This window comes from Varanus komodoensis, unplaced genomic scaffold (assembly GCF_004798865.1).
Source record: "Varanus komodoensis strain SLA01 unplaced genomic scaffold, ASM479886v1 scaffold1, whole genome shotgun sequence".
Classification (NCBI taxonomy): Eukaryota; Metazoa; Chordata; class Lepidosauria; order Squamata; family Varanidae; genus Varanus; species Varanus komodoensis.
In genome coordinates, this window is record NW_025335268.1 from 26,897,738 (window position 1) to 26,917,207 (window position 19,470).

A 19,470-nucleotide genomic window follows, 5' to 3' on the forward strand; every position below is an offset into this window, starting at 1 on the left:
GTAAGCAGCGCTGCTCGCTGCATCCATGGATCAGTGATAATGCTGATAGACAGGGAGGCTTGAGTTTTAAGCCAAGTTGCTGCATGTTGAAAGCTTGGGGCTTACTGCCATATGGAGAAAACACCGTCCTTTGTATGTACTGTACTGACATAGATCCTTGCCTCGTCTGACCAAAGTAAAAGCTTTCACGGTCACCAAGCAGAATCTGCCCTTCCTTCACATTCTGGCTGTTTTGTGCAGCAGCAGTTGAAAACAGTAATACCCACAAGACATCACAGAGGCTGAATTCTTCCACAGAATTCCCCCGGGCTCCATCTAGCTCGGTTCGAACCTCCTCAGGCGAAGCAGTTTCCCTGGAGGGTTGGCCTGCAATTTAATACTAGGCCACATTATGCTTCCCTCTCCTTGGCTTAAACAACCTGTGCTTCTTTTCCTATTGGACTGTTTATTTCTATCGCTGAGCCACACGGCTGCCCGTTGACAATAAGCGCTTGTAATGGGTATCCCGAGAGCTATTGAACTAGATGATGTTCTAAGATGCAGCGACAATAACCACTTGAGGATGGATACAAATAGTCTCATTATACGTTTACACTTCTCTTTGAATCTTGCAATCACGATGCACAGTTCCACTGTACTGATGACAGACAAATGCTGCTGGGACGGGCACGGATATTTTCTTCTGCAGGCAGCCTCCGAGCAATGCCATTTTTATAGAATAAAGTGACGTTGGCTGACAGCGATCCTGGAGCGTTTCCATGCCTGGAGTCTTGGAGCGCGACTGTGTGGGGCTTTCCTTGGGCGTGAGCCTGATTCCTGAAGACCGCGCACCTGTCCATTAATGGTCCCATTGCCCATCTGCTTGCCATATGGGTGTGCACCAGAGGCAGCTAAAAAAGGAAACAAAGCAGGCGGGAGTCCGCTTGGAAACTTCCAGCTTTGCTGTTTCTTTAGGCTGCTCTCCATTTTACCTTTCCATCTCTTGTCAATGCAAATAGCTCCCTTCTGCACGAAGTTTTGGAAAGGCTGAGGGGAGAGCTGGGGGCAGGGGAGAGGCACACATGAGAAAAGTTCCAGAAATGTGTCTGTTTTAAAAACATTTGAATCCCATTAGCCAGTCTTGTACACACAGTAATAATCTCGCTAAGATAAACTGCTGTCAGCATCCTTGTGCTGTTTCACAAATGGCTCTCACAGCTTTCCCAAGAAGCCTGACTAAAAATAGCCTGCGACAATGATAAACGATGCTGAGTAGGCGCACAGTGACCGGCACGGCCGCCCCCTCATGCGCGGAATGGCTGCCCGGAATTCCACACGAAGCCACACAGAGCACCAACCGGTCAAGAGTCATCACCAGAAAGGATGTTCGCTTGGGAAGTCCTACCGGAGCCCCGTTTCCCTTCCAGGGCCTGGTTGTTGGTGATGCAGAGATGACTTCTGCACTTTTTTGCTGCAGTAAAGCAGGGCTACCTTTGAGAAATTCTGGTGTCGTATTTCGGGTGACTGGTGATGATCTCTCCAGATAACGTACCTGTCAACCTAATTCGCTGAGTCAGTATATCGCCCGTGCAGGTCTCTGTATATCGGCTTAGAGGTCAATCCCACTGAGTTCAGCAGGGCTTATTTCCAGGTACAGATGGGCAGCTATAGCGTTAGCCCTACATACACTTGCATGGGAGTAAGTCCCACTGAACTCCTTGGGCTTCCTTCTCAGCAGGTGTGCATAAGATGGTGCTGGAGGAGGCCTTTGCAAACAGTTAAAAGGCATACAGTTTTGAGCTTTTTTCATTCTTGGCTGTCTTGTTCTCACAGAACTGGTAGACCTGCGGACGGACTGTTTTCCTCCGAACCACAAGCAGGGAGTTCCATGACTGAATCATCATCCCTTACCATTCTTCTTTTAATGTGCAAACAATAATATACCTTTGGACCGAAAGCAAACACCCTGAGGAAAAGCATTCTAGTTTAGCCTTCTCCCTGATTTTCTAGTTTTTTCTATACAAGGGACCTTTTAAAGAGAGTGGCATTTAGTCGTGTGAGCTCCCTCCTGCCGCAGGAATGGGCACTGGAGCCACGCAGCTAGCCATGTGAGCCTATGCAGTTACCCAGGAGTCTGTTCTGCTGAAAACACCGAGGAGTCCTTCTGTGCTGGTGTGCAGAGGACTACAGTGTCCAGCTGCCACCCTATAGCCGTGGGCCGGGGGCTGAGTCCCACTGAACTCAGCGGGGCTTCCTTCGGAGCAGCCTCATAGAGGCTTGCACTGCACGGCACGTGGACCTAAGGGTGCCGCGTCACAAGCTGGCATTTCTCCGAGTTCGGGCTGACTTTATAATCTACGGTTGTATAACACAGTCCAGAGCCAGTGTGGTGTAGTGAATAAAAGCACAGGTCTGGGACTCAGGTGATCTGAGTTCTAGTCCCCGCTCAGCCAGGTAGCAACTGGGTGACATGGGCCAGTCACAGACTCTCAGCCCAGCCTGCCTCACAGGGTTGTTGTGGGGATAAGATTGAGAGCAAGAGAAAGAAAATGATGTTAAGCTGCTTTGAGCTCTTTGTAAGCAGAAAGGCAGGATATAAATCTAATAAATATTGCCAAGTAAGCGTACATAAGAGTGCAACCTTAGGATTGGAATCCTACTCACCCACTTGCCTGGGTTTAAGCCCCACTGAATTCAGAGGAGCATACTTCTATGTAGCCGTGCCCAGAATTACAATGTTAAACTTGTTTTATAAAGCTATACAAAATGTGGTGATTGCTCATTGAAAGCCAGTGCACTATTCATTAAAATATACTTAATATAATTTCAAGTATAGTTTAATTAATTTAATTACAGTATAATTAATGTAATAATAATTAATATAAAGTATAATTTTCTCTTTTAAAAATATAAATACATAACTGATCACAATAAAAAATCTTGATAATGTTCATACTATTACTGTGAAGTATAAAAGATTAACCACAATACAATGCTCTTAAATACGCTGCTTGATGTGCTCAAATTGGAGTGACAGTACTGAGTTTCTTGGTCCCTCATTTTGCCAAAATTGTAAGGGACGCTCACATTCAGAAAGGGAGATGCAAAGAATGGTCAACAAGAAGATGGGCATATCTTTGCATTGCAGGAACTTACTCCTGGTGTGGAGGGGTGGGATCGTGGCATGTACATTCCTCATTTTTATTCCTTGACTTTAGTAAGGGCACAGCTAATTAACGGTAGACCAGATGACCCGAGAATGAAATCAGCCAAATCGCTACACAGATACAGCAGACAATAGTGCCCTGAAGCCCTGTACATTTCTGCATTTCCCAGCCTCCCTCCCGGTTTCCCTGCCTAAAACAAAAATAACCTAGAGTCTTATTTGAAGAAACTTGCCTCCTCTTTCTCATTTATGACTGTCTGAGAGTTTGACACAATAAAGATAAATCTCCAGAAAACTGTTTCCAGTGAGTAGGAAACAATTTTCTTTTGGTCCTTTATTTTTCCCTTATCATTCTGTTTTTAGCAGTGCCAAATGAAGATTAAGATCACACCATCCATATTTCCTTTGTTCGTCATTAAATGCTTGGGTTTCTGTAGCATCCATGCAGCCCCAGTTTCTATTTGGAAACCCAACATGGCGTAGTGGTTAAAATGCTGGACTGGGCTTCAGGAGACCTGGGTTCTAGTCCCACTTTGCACGAGTCACTGACTTCCAACCTAACCTACCTGGCAGGGTTGTTGTGAGGAAAAAATGGAGGAGAGAGTCTTGGGTTCCTGGCAAGAAGGACAAATGGCAGCATATAGATGTAAAATTATGCTACTTAATATTCAATTGTCCAGTAAACTTAGCTGATGGCCTTACAATTCCCTCCATCATCGTTAAGGTAACTAGTTTTGTTGCACTCGTGTTAACTGTAGCCTCTTCAGTGATACAATTCAGTGATTTTAGTCTCAGGGCTTCATGATTCTGTCAGTTCTGTATATTTAGAGGCCAACCATGTTTTGCAATGTATGGCCTCATCATGACTCTACGGAAAGCCACACAGCTGAGGAGAATCCCTTGTTACTCCACCAGAATATTGAGTGGTTGCACTAAATAACCCAAGTTCTCTGGGTCACAGACATTAAAAGCATGAAAAACACAAGAAATAAAAGAATATACATGGAACGTAAAAAACCCAAGATAAAGCCAGTAGTAACAATGGCATGACACAGGAAACAAAAGTAAAACTAGCAACAAATATGGCTAAGATCTAAAAGCCCTAAAAAATCAGTGCTGGGAGAATAAAAGGGCATTCTTCACCTGGCCCCCAGAAAAACACAATGAAGGCGCCAGACAAGCCTTTCTGGGGAGAGCATCCCATAGACATCCTGACCCCCCTGCAGAAGCCTCCCTCTTCCAGCCGCCCAGCTCACCTGTGAAGGTGGAATGGCAGCATCTCAGGTGATAGTGTGAGGATCTGAGTAAGTGAATACGGGAAGAGGGACTCCTTCTGGAAACTTGGATCCAAGCTGTCAGAGGACTGATATAAAGAGATCACACCAGGCTGTCCCTCTGAGCAACCCTATTTTGGCCCAGCTGAAACGTGCATGCTATTTTCAAAGGCAGACCCTGATGGTAGATTATAAGAGCATGAAAAATTGTCACAAGGCTATCTCTATTCTAGTGGGTATAGGATAGGATGATACGAGAACTACCAAGGACACCGGTGCCTCCCCCAAACTATAGATCTGCTCTTCCAGCTTCTCTCTTTACAACTTCTCTTATTCTAAAGGTTGCTCCTGCACAATGACATTTCTAGGGATGTGTGACGAATCCTGTTTGCAGGTGGGAACCTATCAGATGCCCTGGGCTCGGCTCCCTGGGTTCCAGCCTGCTTTCTGGGACTGGGAGGTGCCTGCAATGAAGCGAGTCACATGAATGCTGCACATGTGTGACTTGTGGCTGGTCTGCTTGTGCTGCACGTTGTCAGTGGCACAACTGGAGTCCCAAGGTGTCTGAGGATCGCCTCTTGGCTCAGCTTGCTTCCTAACTGAGAGCCAAGCACAAGAAGAAGCACAATGAGAGGAAGAGGGCTGGATTCCGAGGAGGACCGTGTCGACCCCCAGCTAGATTTCTGTGACTAAGTCTAATGAAAACCAGTTTCATACCTTAATTCCTGCTGGGTTTAGACCAGGGGTCTCAAACTCGCGGCCCACGGGCCAATTGCCGGGATGGGCGGGGCACGGGCGAGGGGCCCTGCGGCCTTCAAAGCACCGGCGGCGCCCAGGCCGGCCACGGGATGAGCGGCCCACCACCCCCATGGTGGTGGAATACTTGATGCGGCCCAGCCTCACCCAGACTCTACTTCCAGCAGCCCCCAGGTACGTTGAGTTTGAGACCCCTGGCTTAGACCCTGGAATTTGATGGCCCTCATATTGGGACAGTTTAGCGGCTATATTTTCCCAGTATGTAGGAAAATTTACAGCATTTTCTCCCTGATCTCGTTTGGGCAACCTTCTAGTCTACATGTGACACTTTATTCTGTTTCTGTAGGACTGGGTTGATCTACATGATCTCCCGTCTAGTGTATGCCAATCCTTGGCTTTGCTTTTTACACTAGAGTAAGTGTGTGTGGCCTGAAAGGTTTCAGCCTCTCCTAGAATCACAGAACAGTGGAGCTGGAAGGAACCAAGAGGCCGAATGCATGCAATCTCCTGCTCAGTGCAGGACTCCCAGTTAAACCGTCCCTCTCAGATGGCTGTCCAGCTGCATCTATAATGCCTCTAGTGTGGGACAGCCCAAACCAAACGCTTCCTGTAACTTGAGCCTGCTAGTCTGTGTCCTGCTGTCTGGGATGATTAAGAAGAGATCCTGTCTTCCCTCTTTGGGCAGCCTTTCAAGTACTGAAAAGTGCTGCCATAGCTCCCTTCAGTCTTCTCTTCTTGAGGTTGAATGTGCCCCATCCTTTCAATCTCTCCTCACAGGGCTCAGCTCAGCTTTCTCTGGTTCCCAAAACTCCATTCATGGCTTCTTTCCCCTGCCCTCCACACGCTGGCAGCATGCCCTGTCATTTTCCTAATGGCCCTCCCAGTGTGTGTCTTTCCATGTTGTCTGAACCCAGTGAGGTGAGCAATAGCAGTTGGCTTTGAAACCACCCCAGAACTCTACAGTAAGCCACGGATTTGAGGGTGGTTTTGAAGCCAGCCCTGCCATGCCATTCCCTGGGTTCAGACAGCACCCTGACCCCAGGATCATTAGGGAAGTCGGGCAGTGTGCAGCTGGTATGCAGGAGCAAAGAAGCCTCCGTGACTTCTTTTCCCCATGATGGTCCAAACTGAGTGAATGTAGACTAGGTACGTCTGTTGGCTGAGTAAATTAATAGGCTGATGGGTCCTAATAGGCAGAAAATATTGGAATGGGAGGCCTCGTCTTCACTCCTAATGAATGTAGCAATTTGGGTGCCTGTACTTTGGGAGATGCAGGATTACTGGGAATAGGCAGTGAAGGTTAAGTTGCTCTCTTAAGAATGTAAAGGGGCTGAGAGCTTCCCTCAGAATCTGGCGGGGCAAGTGGTGTCCTTTATTATTTCTTACATTTATATTCCACTTTTTTTCCTTCTAAGGAACTCAAGCTGTCTTTTCTCAACAACTGCTCAGTTGGGCTGAGAGTCTGTGACTGGCTCAACGTTACCCAGTTAGCTCCATGTCTGAATGGAGACTAGAACCTGAAGCTCCCAGATCCCCAGCCTCGTACACTTAACCACTACACCACACTGCAGTTAGTTGAGGAGAGAGCCTCCAGTGTGCTTAGCCTCAGCTTATAAGCCGCCATCAGGTAATTTAGCCTGGAGCCCCACTGTATGCACAGAACTCCTGGGTCCAATGGGGTCCTCCAGCACCTTCTGCCCCCCTCACTCCTCTCCCTGTAGCCCAAGGGACCCCACAGGAGCACCAAGGGGAGCAGGGCAGGGAGGACAAATTGCCCTCCCCCCCATTTGTGAGGGGGCAGCAGAAGAGGAGGCTGGGGCAATCTCTTTACCATTCTCCCCACTCACCATTCCGGGCTTGAGGGGAAGAGGCGATCACTCCAGCCAACCAGCTGGAGTGACCATCTCTTCCCTGCTGTCCTCACCTGCATTTTGGGCTGGTGGGGGCAGACAGGAAGAAGGGATTGCCTCAGCCACCCAGCAGATATTGACTTGGCAACCCCTCTCCTCCAGGACTGGCAGTGGTGCAGGACAAGCCGTGTCTGCCAGTCCTTTCGGATGACACTATAAGCCCCGGAATGGCTTATAAACCCCCCTACAAGCCAGGGCCTCTTGAGCTGGCCTACAGGCCACCCCAGATGTGCCTATGGCAGGCTCAGACTGCATGCTCGGCCACCTGGAGTCACGAGTGAACAGAAGAAAAGGAGTATTCAGTGACCCATCCTGACATCTCTCCAAGGAAAATGGGCTGTGCTGGATTTCTTCAGAAGAATTCCATTGTCCAAACCCACAGGGTACCCTCCAGGTATTTTGGGCCACTGCTCCTGTAGCCCCTGACCATTGGCCACGTTGGCTGGGCCTGATGGGAGTTGTGGTCATGACTATCTGGAGGTGGACCCACCAGAGAAGGCTGTCCACACCCCGTCTTGTAATCGCTGATACGATGCTAAGGAAGCGGAGGCTGCAGCAGCAGCAGCTGGGCAGCCAGTCCTTTCCCTGTTATCATCCCCTTCCCAGCGATGCTCCCTGTAATCGTTTCATTGTAAGCCTGCATTTTCTGCAACACCAAACAATGAATAATGGATGCAAAACTAAGTGGCGTTTCAAGTTCATTAGTATGCATATTGTTTGGAATTTGTTTCAGTGGGCGCTGCAAAGCTCCTCATCTTTTTGTGTTTGTAGGTGTCGTTGCTTCAGGGCTCTGCTAATGTTCCTTCTCCATTCATTCATTCGTGTCCAGAGAAAGTTTTGCCTGCGTTGTAGGTTATTGTTGTTGTTATTTGTCAAGATCTGCTTTAATTTCCTATGGAGAACATTTTCTCCCCGTCCCCTCCTTCTCCTATTATCCTCTTGGAGAGCATTAACGCCATCCTGCTGTTGCTGTATAATTTGTTTTTCCACCAAAAAAGAGGACAGGAATAGTTGAAGACTATTTGTGCCTCCCTTAGTTCTTAAAAAAAAAAAAAAAAACCAGCTTTCCCACTGATTCTAGGGGCATCTATAGAATCAGCCTTTTCCTTTATAGTTCTGTACTTCCCTGTGAGTTTGCTTCGTGGCTAACCCACAGCCCTGTAAATCCTCGAGATGTATACACCAAAGATGGATCTACGCATCCCTTAAGTACCGCTGAGTTCAACACATACGGTTGAAGCTTGAGGTTTTCTTTCCTTCCGAAAAGAAGAGGAAGTTCGTATCTGTTATCTCTCGTGGCCAGCCATTTCTGCTTATGAGGCATGCATATTTCATTTGCCCCCATTACATGGCTCAAAAGAAAGCCATTATTCTTCAGCAGATTCATTGCAGATAAAACATTTATATTACTGGCCCTATTTTTATCTCTTGTTTTCATCTCTTTCAATGCCTGTCTTCACATACACGCTCTCACATGCAGTGCTCCCTAGCAAAGAGTATCATTAAACCTTGCCCCTGGCCTTCAATACCAGGGAATAGATGGAATGGGATAATGTTACAGAAAGTGTGGCTGATTGCAACCCTTTTCCTCCCTTTCTCAACTATGCATTACCCTTGACTGTCACTGGGCCACTTGCTGCAGAGGATTTTCCATCCTTGAGTTCTCAAGTTTTCATCTCGCCGGGAGTGGAGGCACCAGAACACCATGGCAGATCAGCAGCTCTCAGCCACGTTCTCGCAAGAGCCTTCCCCAAAGCGATGTTCTCCAACTGTTTTGGATCACAGCACCTATCATCCCCAGCCAGCATGCCTGTTAGAGAGTTGTAGCCTAGGAGCTGACATCTTGAGGGCAGGAATGAGGTCCAAGGGAGGCAAAGACTGCCAGTCGAAGAAGAGGCCCTTTGGCCCGTGAGTGGGTCCGCTGGGCTGGATGCTGTTTTTATGGTTTTTCTGTAATTGCTAAGCTTTGATGAATTTAGTGTGTTGGTTTGAGCCATTTTATGGCACTTGTAAGCCTCCTTTAGTGCCATTTCTGATAGAAAAGCAGCACACCAATCAGATCGCTCAATAAGGACAGACACAGAGGGGCTCACAACCCAGCAGGAGCTCACTGACAACAAGAGCCCCCTCTGGACTTTTGCTATTCCCTGCCGAACCCTGCTTCTCACTGTGGCCCACACAGTGGTGGTGACGCAAAGGAGAAGTCCCAGAAGCCCCTGCCTGCTTGCTCATGGGCTTTCTGCCTGTCAGAGCACATGTTTGACAATAGTGAGCAAGAATGAAAGCAATTGCAGCTGGCTCCAATGGTGCTGAGCAGACACGGTCACTGATGAAGGGAGCCTGTTGAGAGAGTCTTGCCCAAGGGCCCTTGAAGAAGACTTGGCACTGCTTGGGGAAACGTGGCTACAGTGCACCTGGCATTCACCCGTCCTCATTTTCTGTCCACAGGGCTACCCTAGAGGGCTTTGCAGAAATTGAGTGTCTCTGCATGCCTCAGGTGCTCCCTAGAAGTCAAAGTGCTTGAAGCTACTTGGAGGTGGGAGCTGTTTAGGTCAGACATATTTGCTGGCTCACCATCCCAATGGCCATGCAGACTACACTGAGATGCTTTCTTTTACAGAGTTCAGTAAGCAAGAGGATCAGGCAGAAGTGGCGCAATGACTGGGTTCAGAAAACTCAATAACCACACTCAAGTGTTGAGTATGGATCGAGTAGGGGCTCGATCATGGGTTGCTACTGAAATATGGGTTATGATGCTGTCTGTACCCTGCAGTGCCAACAAGCCATGACTTATTAACCACAAACTACCCATGGTTTGTTTGTGGGTTGTTCACCATGATTTGTTAACTTGACTGGGTTCAGACAATATGATAACCCCACATTTCAGCAACAATGCACAGTTCAGCAACAACCTACACTCATCCCTTGGATGTGGGTTATTGTGTTGTCAGAACTGCAGGATGCAATGGAGCTTTGTAAATCCCAGCTTGTTCTTTAAGGACTTCAAGCTTGCTTGCATGTTGTTTCAAACTGGATTCCTGTTGAAGCAATTTACAGGGCCAGACCTGCTTATCTTCTGCACTATCATATGACTTCAAGAAGTTCTGCTAGAGGTCGTACTCCAAAAATGCTTTCATCATCCTTTTTGTAATAACTTTACAAGGCAGAGGAACAATTGCCAGGAGGGAGAGGCAAGTAAACCAAGGAGCTGACTTAGACCTCTGGCTGCCAGCTGGGACTAGTCCACTGAGAAAGGCTTCTAGTATAATGCTCCCTTGTCACCATGAAGCCTCATTTTCTGGCCACCCTTCATAGAGACAGCAAACCAAAGAAAGTCCAAGCTTAAGTATGCACTCAGATTGCACTTGAGGAAGCACTGGGAGAAAGGGGCTTCCCATTGACCTCTAACAGTCACGGATGTAGCATAATTTTTGTTCCATCAAATCGTACATGTTTGCTTAATATCAATAACATTAGGAATTGTAATCTCTAGTAACATAGGACTGCCCACTCTAATGTATGCTCTGAAAGACAGTTAAACTTTGGGAAGCTAAGCTGCCTGACTCTTGACTGGGACTCAGAGGTGGAAATGTCTCTTACCATGATTGAAAGAACTTGACTGCTATGGACTGCTGTCACTTACTTTGGGAACCCTCTATGGCCCAAGAGCTTGTTACCTGAATGAGTGTCTGCTTCCTGTGGTCCTTTGTGGAGCCACTCTTCCAAATGCCCCCACCATTTGAGGTAAGACAGGTGGTGATGAGGGTTGATGGTGGTGGTGATTCCATTTGCGGGATCCCTTCTCCAGGGAGGTCTGCCTGACACCAACATTGCTATTCGTTCAGAACCAGGCAAATACACCTTATTGTTCTGAGCTTTTGGTGCATGTTAACGTATTTTTCTTTTGAAATATGCTGTTATGTGTCATTTTAATTTCTTTTTGGAATCCACCCTGGAAATTCCATTGAAAGATCACATGTACAGACATGCAAGTGTCTTTCTAATCCAGTTACAAATCGGGGTTTTTTCTTACTTATCTGGGAATATTTCTGGGAGGTTTGCACTCAGAACTGAAAATATATACTTTGAAAGGTTATAAGGAAATTTGAATACACTTTTATATACACCTTCAATTTAGAATTTATGAATAGATACATTTCCCATCTATCAAAATTTGGTATGAACAAGAAATGACTTCTTTGACACTGAGATATGGTGATTTATACACACAGCCACACACACACAGAGCCACCAGTTTAAAATAATATAGAAAGCTTTTAGTTGGTCAAAGTAGTATGCACAAAATCCTTTTATATTTAATACAGGAATCAAAAGAAAATACTTAGGCTTACAACAAATCTGCCAGCATAGGCCAAATCCCAGCAAAAAGAAGACATTCTCTGAGTTGGGATGTAACGGAGCTTCTTCTTTTAGAAGTTTTAGCCATCAGGGAAAACTTTCTTTTGTACTCCCAAATTTTACACCAACCCTTTATCCAATGCCACACTTTAATACCATTATGCAATAAGCTTACTCTTTGGCTATTGTAAGGTGGGCTAACCTGATTGAATCCCCTTATTCTAGCTCTAAGTGTTTTCCTCTTACAACATCATCCATTAATTTCAGAGGAACTCAAAAAGTGCCCAACTTCTGCTTAAACTTCCTGTCCCTGCACTCAGTGCTTGCCAACATATCTTAAAAAGAGTCATTGACCACAAGGTTTCCCCAGAAACCTCCCTCTTTTTCAAAGTAAAAATGACTCTACTACTCCATCCAAATACTTTCTGAAATTTACTCTGCCATAAACTAGGCCTGATGAACCAATAGTTTATCAGGCCTATGAAACAGTGTTTTGCTTAGCCATCCCACCCTAAAGCTTCCTTATGCTCTCTGTACTGCTCTTATAAATAGGTAACTGACTTACAGCGGGTTCATACTTCCTTCAAAAAAGCTCAGTTTCCATGTATTAAAAGCTTCCAGCAAGATACATGGAAATGTTTTGACCTCAAGCAAGAAAAAAAAGAAAAGAAATTCAGCTAATTATAAGGGCAAAGCTGAGAGTAGGACTGATTCATCTGATGAGTTTTTGCTACTGTTGCTATAAATACACAGCTACTTTGGTGACGACCATTTTCACAGAACTCCTATGGCTGTAGCTGTTGGCAGAGTGGGTTTGTCCTCCAGATGTGTTAAGCTACAGTTCACATCACCACCCCAAGCATGTCTGTGGACCACACTGGCTGGGTGTGATGAGCATCATAGCCTGGGCACATGGTCTACAGAGCAGCCATCCATCAGCCAGAGGTGTGCGCATGGCAACACATCCAGGTTGAGCTGGGCAGACAGGCCCAGGTCTGAGATTCCAGCCACATGCCACATGGCGACTCCAGCTTGTGCTCACCGAGAGGGGACCTGGGAGCCAGCTATTGGGAAACACACCACTTCGGGGCCTCTGTGAAAGTCCTTTAAGGAGCAGAAGTAGACCACAGATGGGAAAAGAAACTAAATGGGAAACTAGAAGGGACACAAACATGAACTACGATGTCATCCCAGTCCGCTGTCCAAACAGCGATGAAACACACGAGGTTGTATCCAGGCTTAGTCATGCTTGAAGTAGACCTACTGAAATCAGTGTGAGACTTAATTTGGTCATGGATCAGCCTGGAGCTAATCCACAGTGTGCATCTCAAACCCACTCCGAGCGTTCGAGAGCTGCAAGGCACCCCCAGTGCACAGCTGAGTACCCCCAGTGGTTCATCCCTCTCTCATTACAGCTGCAGCTGAATGAGCTTTGCATGTTCATTAGGAGAGCGGGGCTGTTTCATCCGAACTGTCCCTAAGCCCGCAGTAAATGCTGCCAAGCTCGTCTAAGTGATTTTCCAGTTAAGTGACTCATTTTCTTTCCCTGTAACGCGCACACACACATGCGCCACCACCAAACTAACTTGCAGCTTCTCATCCTGTTTGATTGTTTCCTCTCATTTAGTCTTTTAAGAAAATAAATGGCGACATGGAGCTGCTGCTGCTGCAATTAAGGCACTGGAACTTGGGTCCTGTGAGCAATGCTGTATTATGAAGCCTTGTCCATTGATTCTTCCATTGCAGACTAATGAACCTGTCAATTCATCCCAGAATTTCTGTGACCAAGATGCTGCCGCGAGAGGCAGCGCAGTCGTGTCTGGGGGCATCGGGGAACTGCTGCTACCGGCTCCGTCAGTTAAGCCCTCTGCCTTTCAGGATTGTTCCAGAACAAGTGCATTAAAAGCTGTTTGGTAAACCCTGCAGGCCTTCATGGGTGCTTTCTTGGAAAATACTTGACATTCAGTTTTTCCTGCTTCCATCACTATATGCTCCCAACCATAATCCATCCACGCCCTGCCATACTTTCTGTGACCAGTTTTCAGACTGATCGAAACTCCGCAAGTCTTGCCCTCACCCTTCTGAAATGTGACAGGTTTCTTGTCAATGGATTTGCATCCAACTTACCCACGGGAAAAGAATCACTTACTCCCCTCTCCTGAATATGAACTTTTGCTTTTCACAAAAAATGTTGAGGAAGAGGAAGTGCCACTGCTATGTGTTATGACAGTTTCTTTACAACCGCCCACAAAAACTCAACTCGCCTTTTTTTTTTTTTTTTTTTGAAAACACACAAACTATGATGAGCCCTTAAGGCTGTTTTCACCCAAGCTCCCAGCACCTATTCATTGGAAACCTTGATCCACTCAGAAAGGGCAACTATCTTTGCAGATATCATCCAGTTCTGTCAGGAAATTCACATCGACAAATGCAGGTTACTGTGTTGAGGGGGGAAGTGATAGTGCAGCAGCTTAATGATGCTGGAACTGTCACCCACAAATGGTTGGCACTCCAGCGGTTCAAGCCCACCCTCTGCCAGGCAGAGTGAGCTCCCATCATTTGCCCCTCGCTCCTAGCCAACCTAGCAGTTTGAAAGCATGTAATTTGAATAGATAAATAGGTTCCACCTCAGTAGGAAGGTAACAGAACTCCATAACAGTCAGAAAATAAAATATGTCTTCAGACATCACAGGCTTATGGCCTCAGAAATGGAGATGAGCACTGCCCACCATTAGCCACTGGCTAAGAAATGGAGGTAGTGACAGATTTTATTTTCTTGCTCTCCAAGATCACCGCAGATAGTGAGTGCAGCCAAGAAATTAAAGGATGCTTACTCCTTGAGAGGAAAGCTGTGGCAAATCTAGACCATATACTAAAAAGCAGAGATATCACCCTACTGACTAAAGTTCATATAGTCAAAGCTGGTTTTCCCAGTTGCAGTGTATGGCTGTGAGAGCTGAACCAGAAGGAAAAGAACTGAGGCCTTTGAATTGTGGTGTTGGAGAAGAATCTTGAAAGTTCCTTTGACTGCAAAGAGATCGAATCAGTCAATCTTAAAGAAAATCAACTCTGACTCCTCTTTAGAAGGTGAGATCCTGAAGCTGAAGCTGAAATCCTTTGGCCACCTAATGAGAAGAAAGAACTCCCTGGAGAAGACCCTGATGCTGGGAATGATTGACGACAAAAGGAGAAGGGGACAACAGAAGTTGAGTTGGCTAGATGGGGTCACTGGGGTGGTGGTTGTGGACCTGGGTGGACTCCAGGGGATGGTGGAGGACAGGAGAGCCTGGAAGAATGTTGTCCATGGGGTCGTGGTAGGTCAGGCATGACTTTGCCACTAAGCAACAACAGAGTAAAATATGTAGGGACTCCTTTCCCTTACTGAGGTGATCCATGTGCATGTGCTGTTTGTGCATATATAGTGTAATGCCCAGCTTAGGCTTATAGAATAGTGGGGTGGCAAACGGGTGCGTATGTTGAACTTTGTCCTTGAAGATCTGCGATTACGTGAGGAATGAAAGGAAGAGACTTAACTAGGGATGGGTGAGCGTCTTGGTTCTGGAGGTGGGCAGCTGCAAAGGACACCAAGAAAGGCTGGTTGCGAGGGGCTCACCAGGGAAGCAGCCCCCCACGACTGCTGCGCAGGCAGCCTCCTTCCCTGCCTTTGGCCTGCTCCAGCTGATGTGGATGACGGTTGTCGGCTGCACCACAAGGGTCCGTGAGTGTTCTCAGTCTTCCTTTTGGTTCCAATCACTTTGGAGGGCCAGGCCAAGCACAAGAGGAAAGCCATGAATATTTGGAAGGATGCATTCTGACAGGGTTCTCCCAACCTTAGACATGACATATCCCCAAATAGTGTAAGAGTAATAGGTTAAATTTGCTCTGGAGTTCATTTGAACTTGAACTGTTTGTGTCTTGGGCTGGCGTGGCCAACCATCTTGCCCTAGCATTTTCATCTTCACCAGGAACAGGTATTGTATAAAGTTAATGGATTTTAATTGTGAATTCAAGCTCAAGCTGGCCCCAAATACTTTGCATTGCAGCAGGGATAGCTTGTAGCTAGGAAAAGCCATTTTTTTTCTTCAGCTACAGCTACTGTGAAGATAGCAGCTCAGCTCAGGGGAAAGAGCGATGATCGGGGAGGACAGGGACAAATGATCTGATCCTCCCTGCTAATTAAAAAATACCTCCAAGAGCTGTGGCCCTGTGAACCCAAGTTCTAATCCACTTCTGAACATCACAGAAGAAGCGACGGGAAAACATGGGAAGGTCACAAAGAGGAGATCTATTTGTAGGCAGGAGCTGCAGGTCTGTAGATGAGTTCTCCGGGCCTCCTGTAAAATGATGTGTTCTGGGAGGGATGATTGCAGAATACCTAATTTGTGATCCCTTGTGACTCACCCTGAACAAAGAACGATCTTTTCTCAGTTTTAGGAAGCACAGAGGGCAAGGGTCAGGAAGTCACTCCGGGAAAAGAGGGTGCAACTTCATGGCATTCCCCACCCATCCTGATCAGTTGCTTTCATAACTCTTGAAACTGTCCCAAAACAGTGAGAATGTAAGAATAAGCAGAAACGTAGGCAAATGTACTATCCACTTCCATGCCCTGCCTTCAGCACACCCATTTCTGGGTTTCTGTAGTCTGTTCTACTAGTATTTATCAGTTTATTTATTTATCGGTTCATAGCCTGCCTTTTTCCTACAAAGGACTCAAGGCAGCTTACATCATTCTCCTCCTCCATCTTATCCCCACAACAACAACCCTGTGAGGTAGGTTGGGCTGAGAGTCTGACTGGCCCAAAGTCCCCCAGTTGGCTCCATGGCCGAGTGGGGACTTGAACCCGGATTGTCTGAGTCCCAGTCCCATGTTCTTCACCACTGCGCCACACTGGATCCAAAAGAGAAAACGTGTAGGGAGTGCACACCTGGAACTGGTGCAAGGGGTGGTTTCCATACAGGTACTCGTATTTCCCGTTGATCTGCAGTGTGTAATCGTCCGGGCTGCTGACTCGCTGGTGGCGGAAGATGGTGGCCTGTTTCTTGATGGCGTAGCTCATGAGTGTCGTGGGAAAATCCTTCGGTGAGATCTGGAAGGTGAAACTTTCCCCTCCAGACTCGAATTTGACATTGACAAAAATGTTCTTGCTGGGCACAGGAAGGGGCTTCTCCGCAGGCCATTGGCCACGGGTTCAAGTTGCAGGGGGAAGCTGTACTCCATCCAAGCCCTCCAGTTCAGCTGCTGCCGCCTGGCTACTCTCTCCTCGCAGAACTGGAGCATCTGGGCACGGAAGTCGTTGACTCCTGGGTCTTTCAATGAGTCGAACTCATGCAAACCTTTGCCGATGAGGAGGCTGATCTGGGAGTTGACCAGCTTCTTTGCCCGATCGCCTTTGCGAGCCACAAGCCGCAGGACCGGCAGGAAGGGCTGGATGTCGCAGAGGTGCCGCTGCTCATCCTCCAGCTCCTGCTGCTCTACCATCTGGTCGATGCATGTGAAGACGTAGGAATCCGGGTCACTGAGCATTTGGAAGAGGGGCTCATATTGGGCATGGTGCCAGGCCACCAGCTTGATCGTGCCCCAGGTGACATTGCAGGACACGGGCAGGGTCAGGTAGATCCCAGTAGGAAGGAGGAAGTCCACTTGTATGCTCTGGTTGGCTTCTTTGGACCAGAATTCGATGGGGCAATAAATCCCCAACGTCATTCTAGATGCTTCTCAGCTACAACCGGAGGGCAGCAGCGCATGAAGCTGCTTTGTCCTGTGTCAAACCGTTGATCCATCTAGTCTCCAGGGTCTCCAGAAAGGGTTTTTCTTCCAGTTTTTCCATATGGAATTCTTTTAAAAGCACACAGCAGATATGGAGTCTCAAATGTGGTCCCCCAGGGAGCTACAGCATAAGAACCAGAACGCTCTTTTGTCTACTTCCATCCATTCCCTGTCCATGACATTATCACTGTGGTATTATGAATATAAGCATGAGTCCTGTTCACAGAAGATGGTCCTCTATTTGGAGGTCTGTCAAAAAACAGGCCTTTGTTGGAAAGCATCTTTGAAGGGCTCCCTGGTCCTAGCCCAATCAAAAGTAGGATCCAAAAGGAGAGCCATAGGATTCTGAAGTTGCCCACCTACAGTTAGTGCTTGCCCGATAGACCAAAGGTGTCTGAGCACTGTTTTCCCCACTTTGGTGAAGCATATTCTATTTCTGTTTAAATTATACTCATTTCTAAATCTGCAGCTAGCCATATAGCTCTCCATCCACAATATTTGCACATATCTATCTTCTTTATTTACTGGTTGGACAATGCTTCCCCCACCTCTGTTTTGACAAGGCATGTGGCCATTTTAGAGCTATTATTCTAAACAAGCCCAATGCATACGTAAGCATTAAGGCAGAACTTACAAAAAGCCACTGTCATACCTGCATACCATACATGTCTTCTATGTCTTTGTCTAAATATTAATTTCCTTTGAATTTTCTATTTAGTGTGAGAAAGCAATCTGCACATGAGAATCAATATGAGATGGTGTAAAAGAGCTCCCCATAGACTCCAGATAAATGATTTCAAATGATATAACTGATTGTGTTTTTAAAAATACACATAGAAGAATGCAGCTAAATAGGCCAATTACTTATATGACATTTGTTTTTAGTTTTTATGCTCATTAAAAACAGAGCTTGACTATGGGACTTTAGTTACCAAGGTGACTAGAAAATGGATCTAACTCATTGTAAAGGCAGTTCCTTAACATGTCTTATGGTTGTGAACTGAACATTTCATGACTGGTGTACTCCATTAAAAAAGAGAAGAAGGAGAAGAAGAAGGAAAATGGGAAATTGTCAGTCAAGAGGTGATCTAGAGGTTGCGTTATGCCTGCCCCGCGACTAAGTGACCTTGTTGTAACCTTTATCATTCCGTAATTTGTCAGACTGCTGCGGTATGTATAAAATGACACCTTAGCTTAATAGCAGTGTCTGTGGATGACAGCCCCCTCCCCCAGCCCCGTCCCTTGTAGGCTGGCTGCTGGAATAACGAGATCTGGCATGGTGTCTGCTTGCTTCATCTCGGAGGCTTCCTTCAGAGGGAATGACTGAACAAAGACACACCCAATGGGAATAAGCTCGCCCACTTTCAGCAGTAAGATCAGATCTTGCAATAAAACATATTCCCATGCATGTATCATAAAGTGGATACACAGTGCATCGTGTTAAAGGCTACGCTCACTCGCTGTGTAATTCTTTTTCCCTGCCAGATTTTCTCAAGCATTCCTAAATCATGCTGCAGACCTTGCATCAGTGATTTTTAACCAGAGAGCAATTGCCAAACCCAGTGGGGCATTCAGAACTTTTGGGATTGCAGGTAGTCCGAGTCTGAAGTGCTATCATAAGGACGGCTAATAATTCATTGTCAAAAGAGAGAAATAGATCACCGTACAGGGAGACAGAAATAGACAATTCACATAAAAATGTTATATGCTGATTCATATGTGCAGACAATGATGCTCTTGAAATAAAAATACAAAAATACTATGACCAGGTGACCTGTGTATTGTACCTGGTGAGTATGATGTCAAGTCCTAATGTTTGCTAGGGATTTTTTCCTTGCATTCCCTTCTGACGGCTCTTTATCTTGGGCTGGAAATTTCTTCAAATAGAAGACCCCTCTTATATAGGATTGTCTTCTGTAAAATTGGACACATAACACTCTGCAGTGTACCCCACTCATAATGAATGATTTAGTGCTTCATCATCAGAAATTCTGTCCCATTTGCTTGCTAAGAATGTTCAGACATATAGTCAATCCTGTTTAAGACTGGAATTTCCACGATTCCACAGTACCTGAAATGAACAGTTTTACTATGAAACAGAACTACTGCCTTGGTCAGTCTCTCTTATTCCAGCCTCAAAAGCAAAATAGTTAATTTTGTTGGTAACAGGAAAAAATAACAAACACTTAGTTTTTTAATATGGTAAAAAGAAGATTATATTGAAGAGATTGTCTTCCTTCCAGCAAGAACTCGAACATT

General features: G+C 46.3%; 1 protein-coding gene across 1 annotated transcript; it reads right to left on the reverse strand.

Moving 5' to 3' along the window:
- Positions 1-16,497: 16,497 nt before the first annotated feature.
- Positions 16,498-17,184, reverse strand: LOC123034256 (phosphatidylinositol 4,5-bisphosphate 3-kinase catalytic subunit delta isoform-like). The gene has a single exon (XM_044451499.1). It carries the CDS (start codon positions 17,146-17,148, stop codon positions 16,498-16,500), a length of 651 nt encoding a protein of 216 aa, XP_044307434.1. The 5' UTR covers positions 17,149-17,184.
- Positions 17,185-19,470: the final 2,286 nt, after the last annotated feature.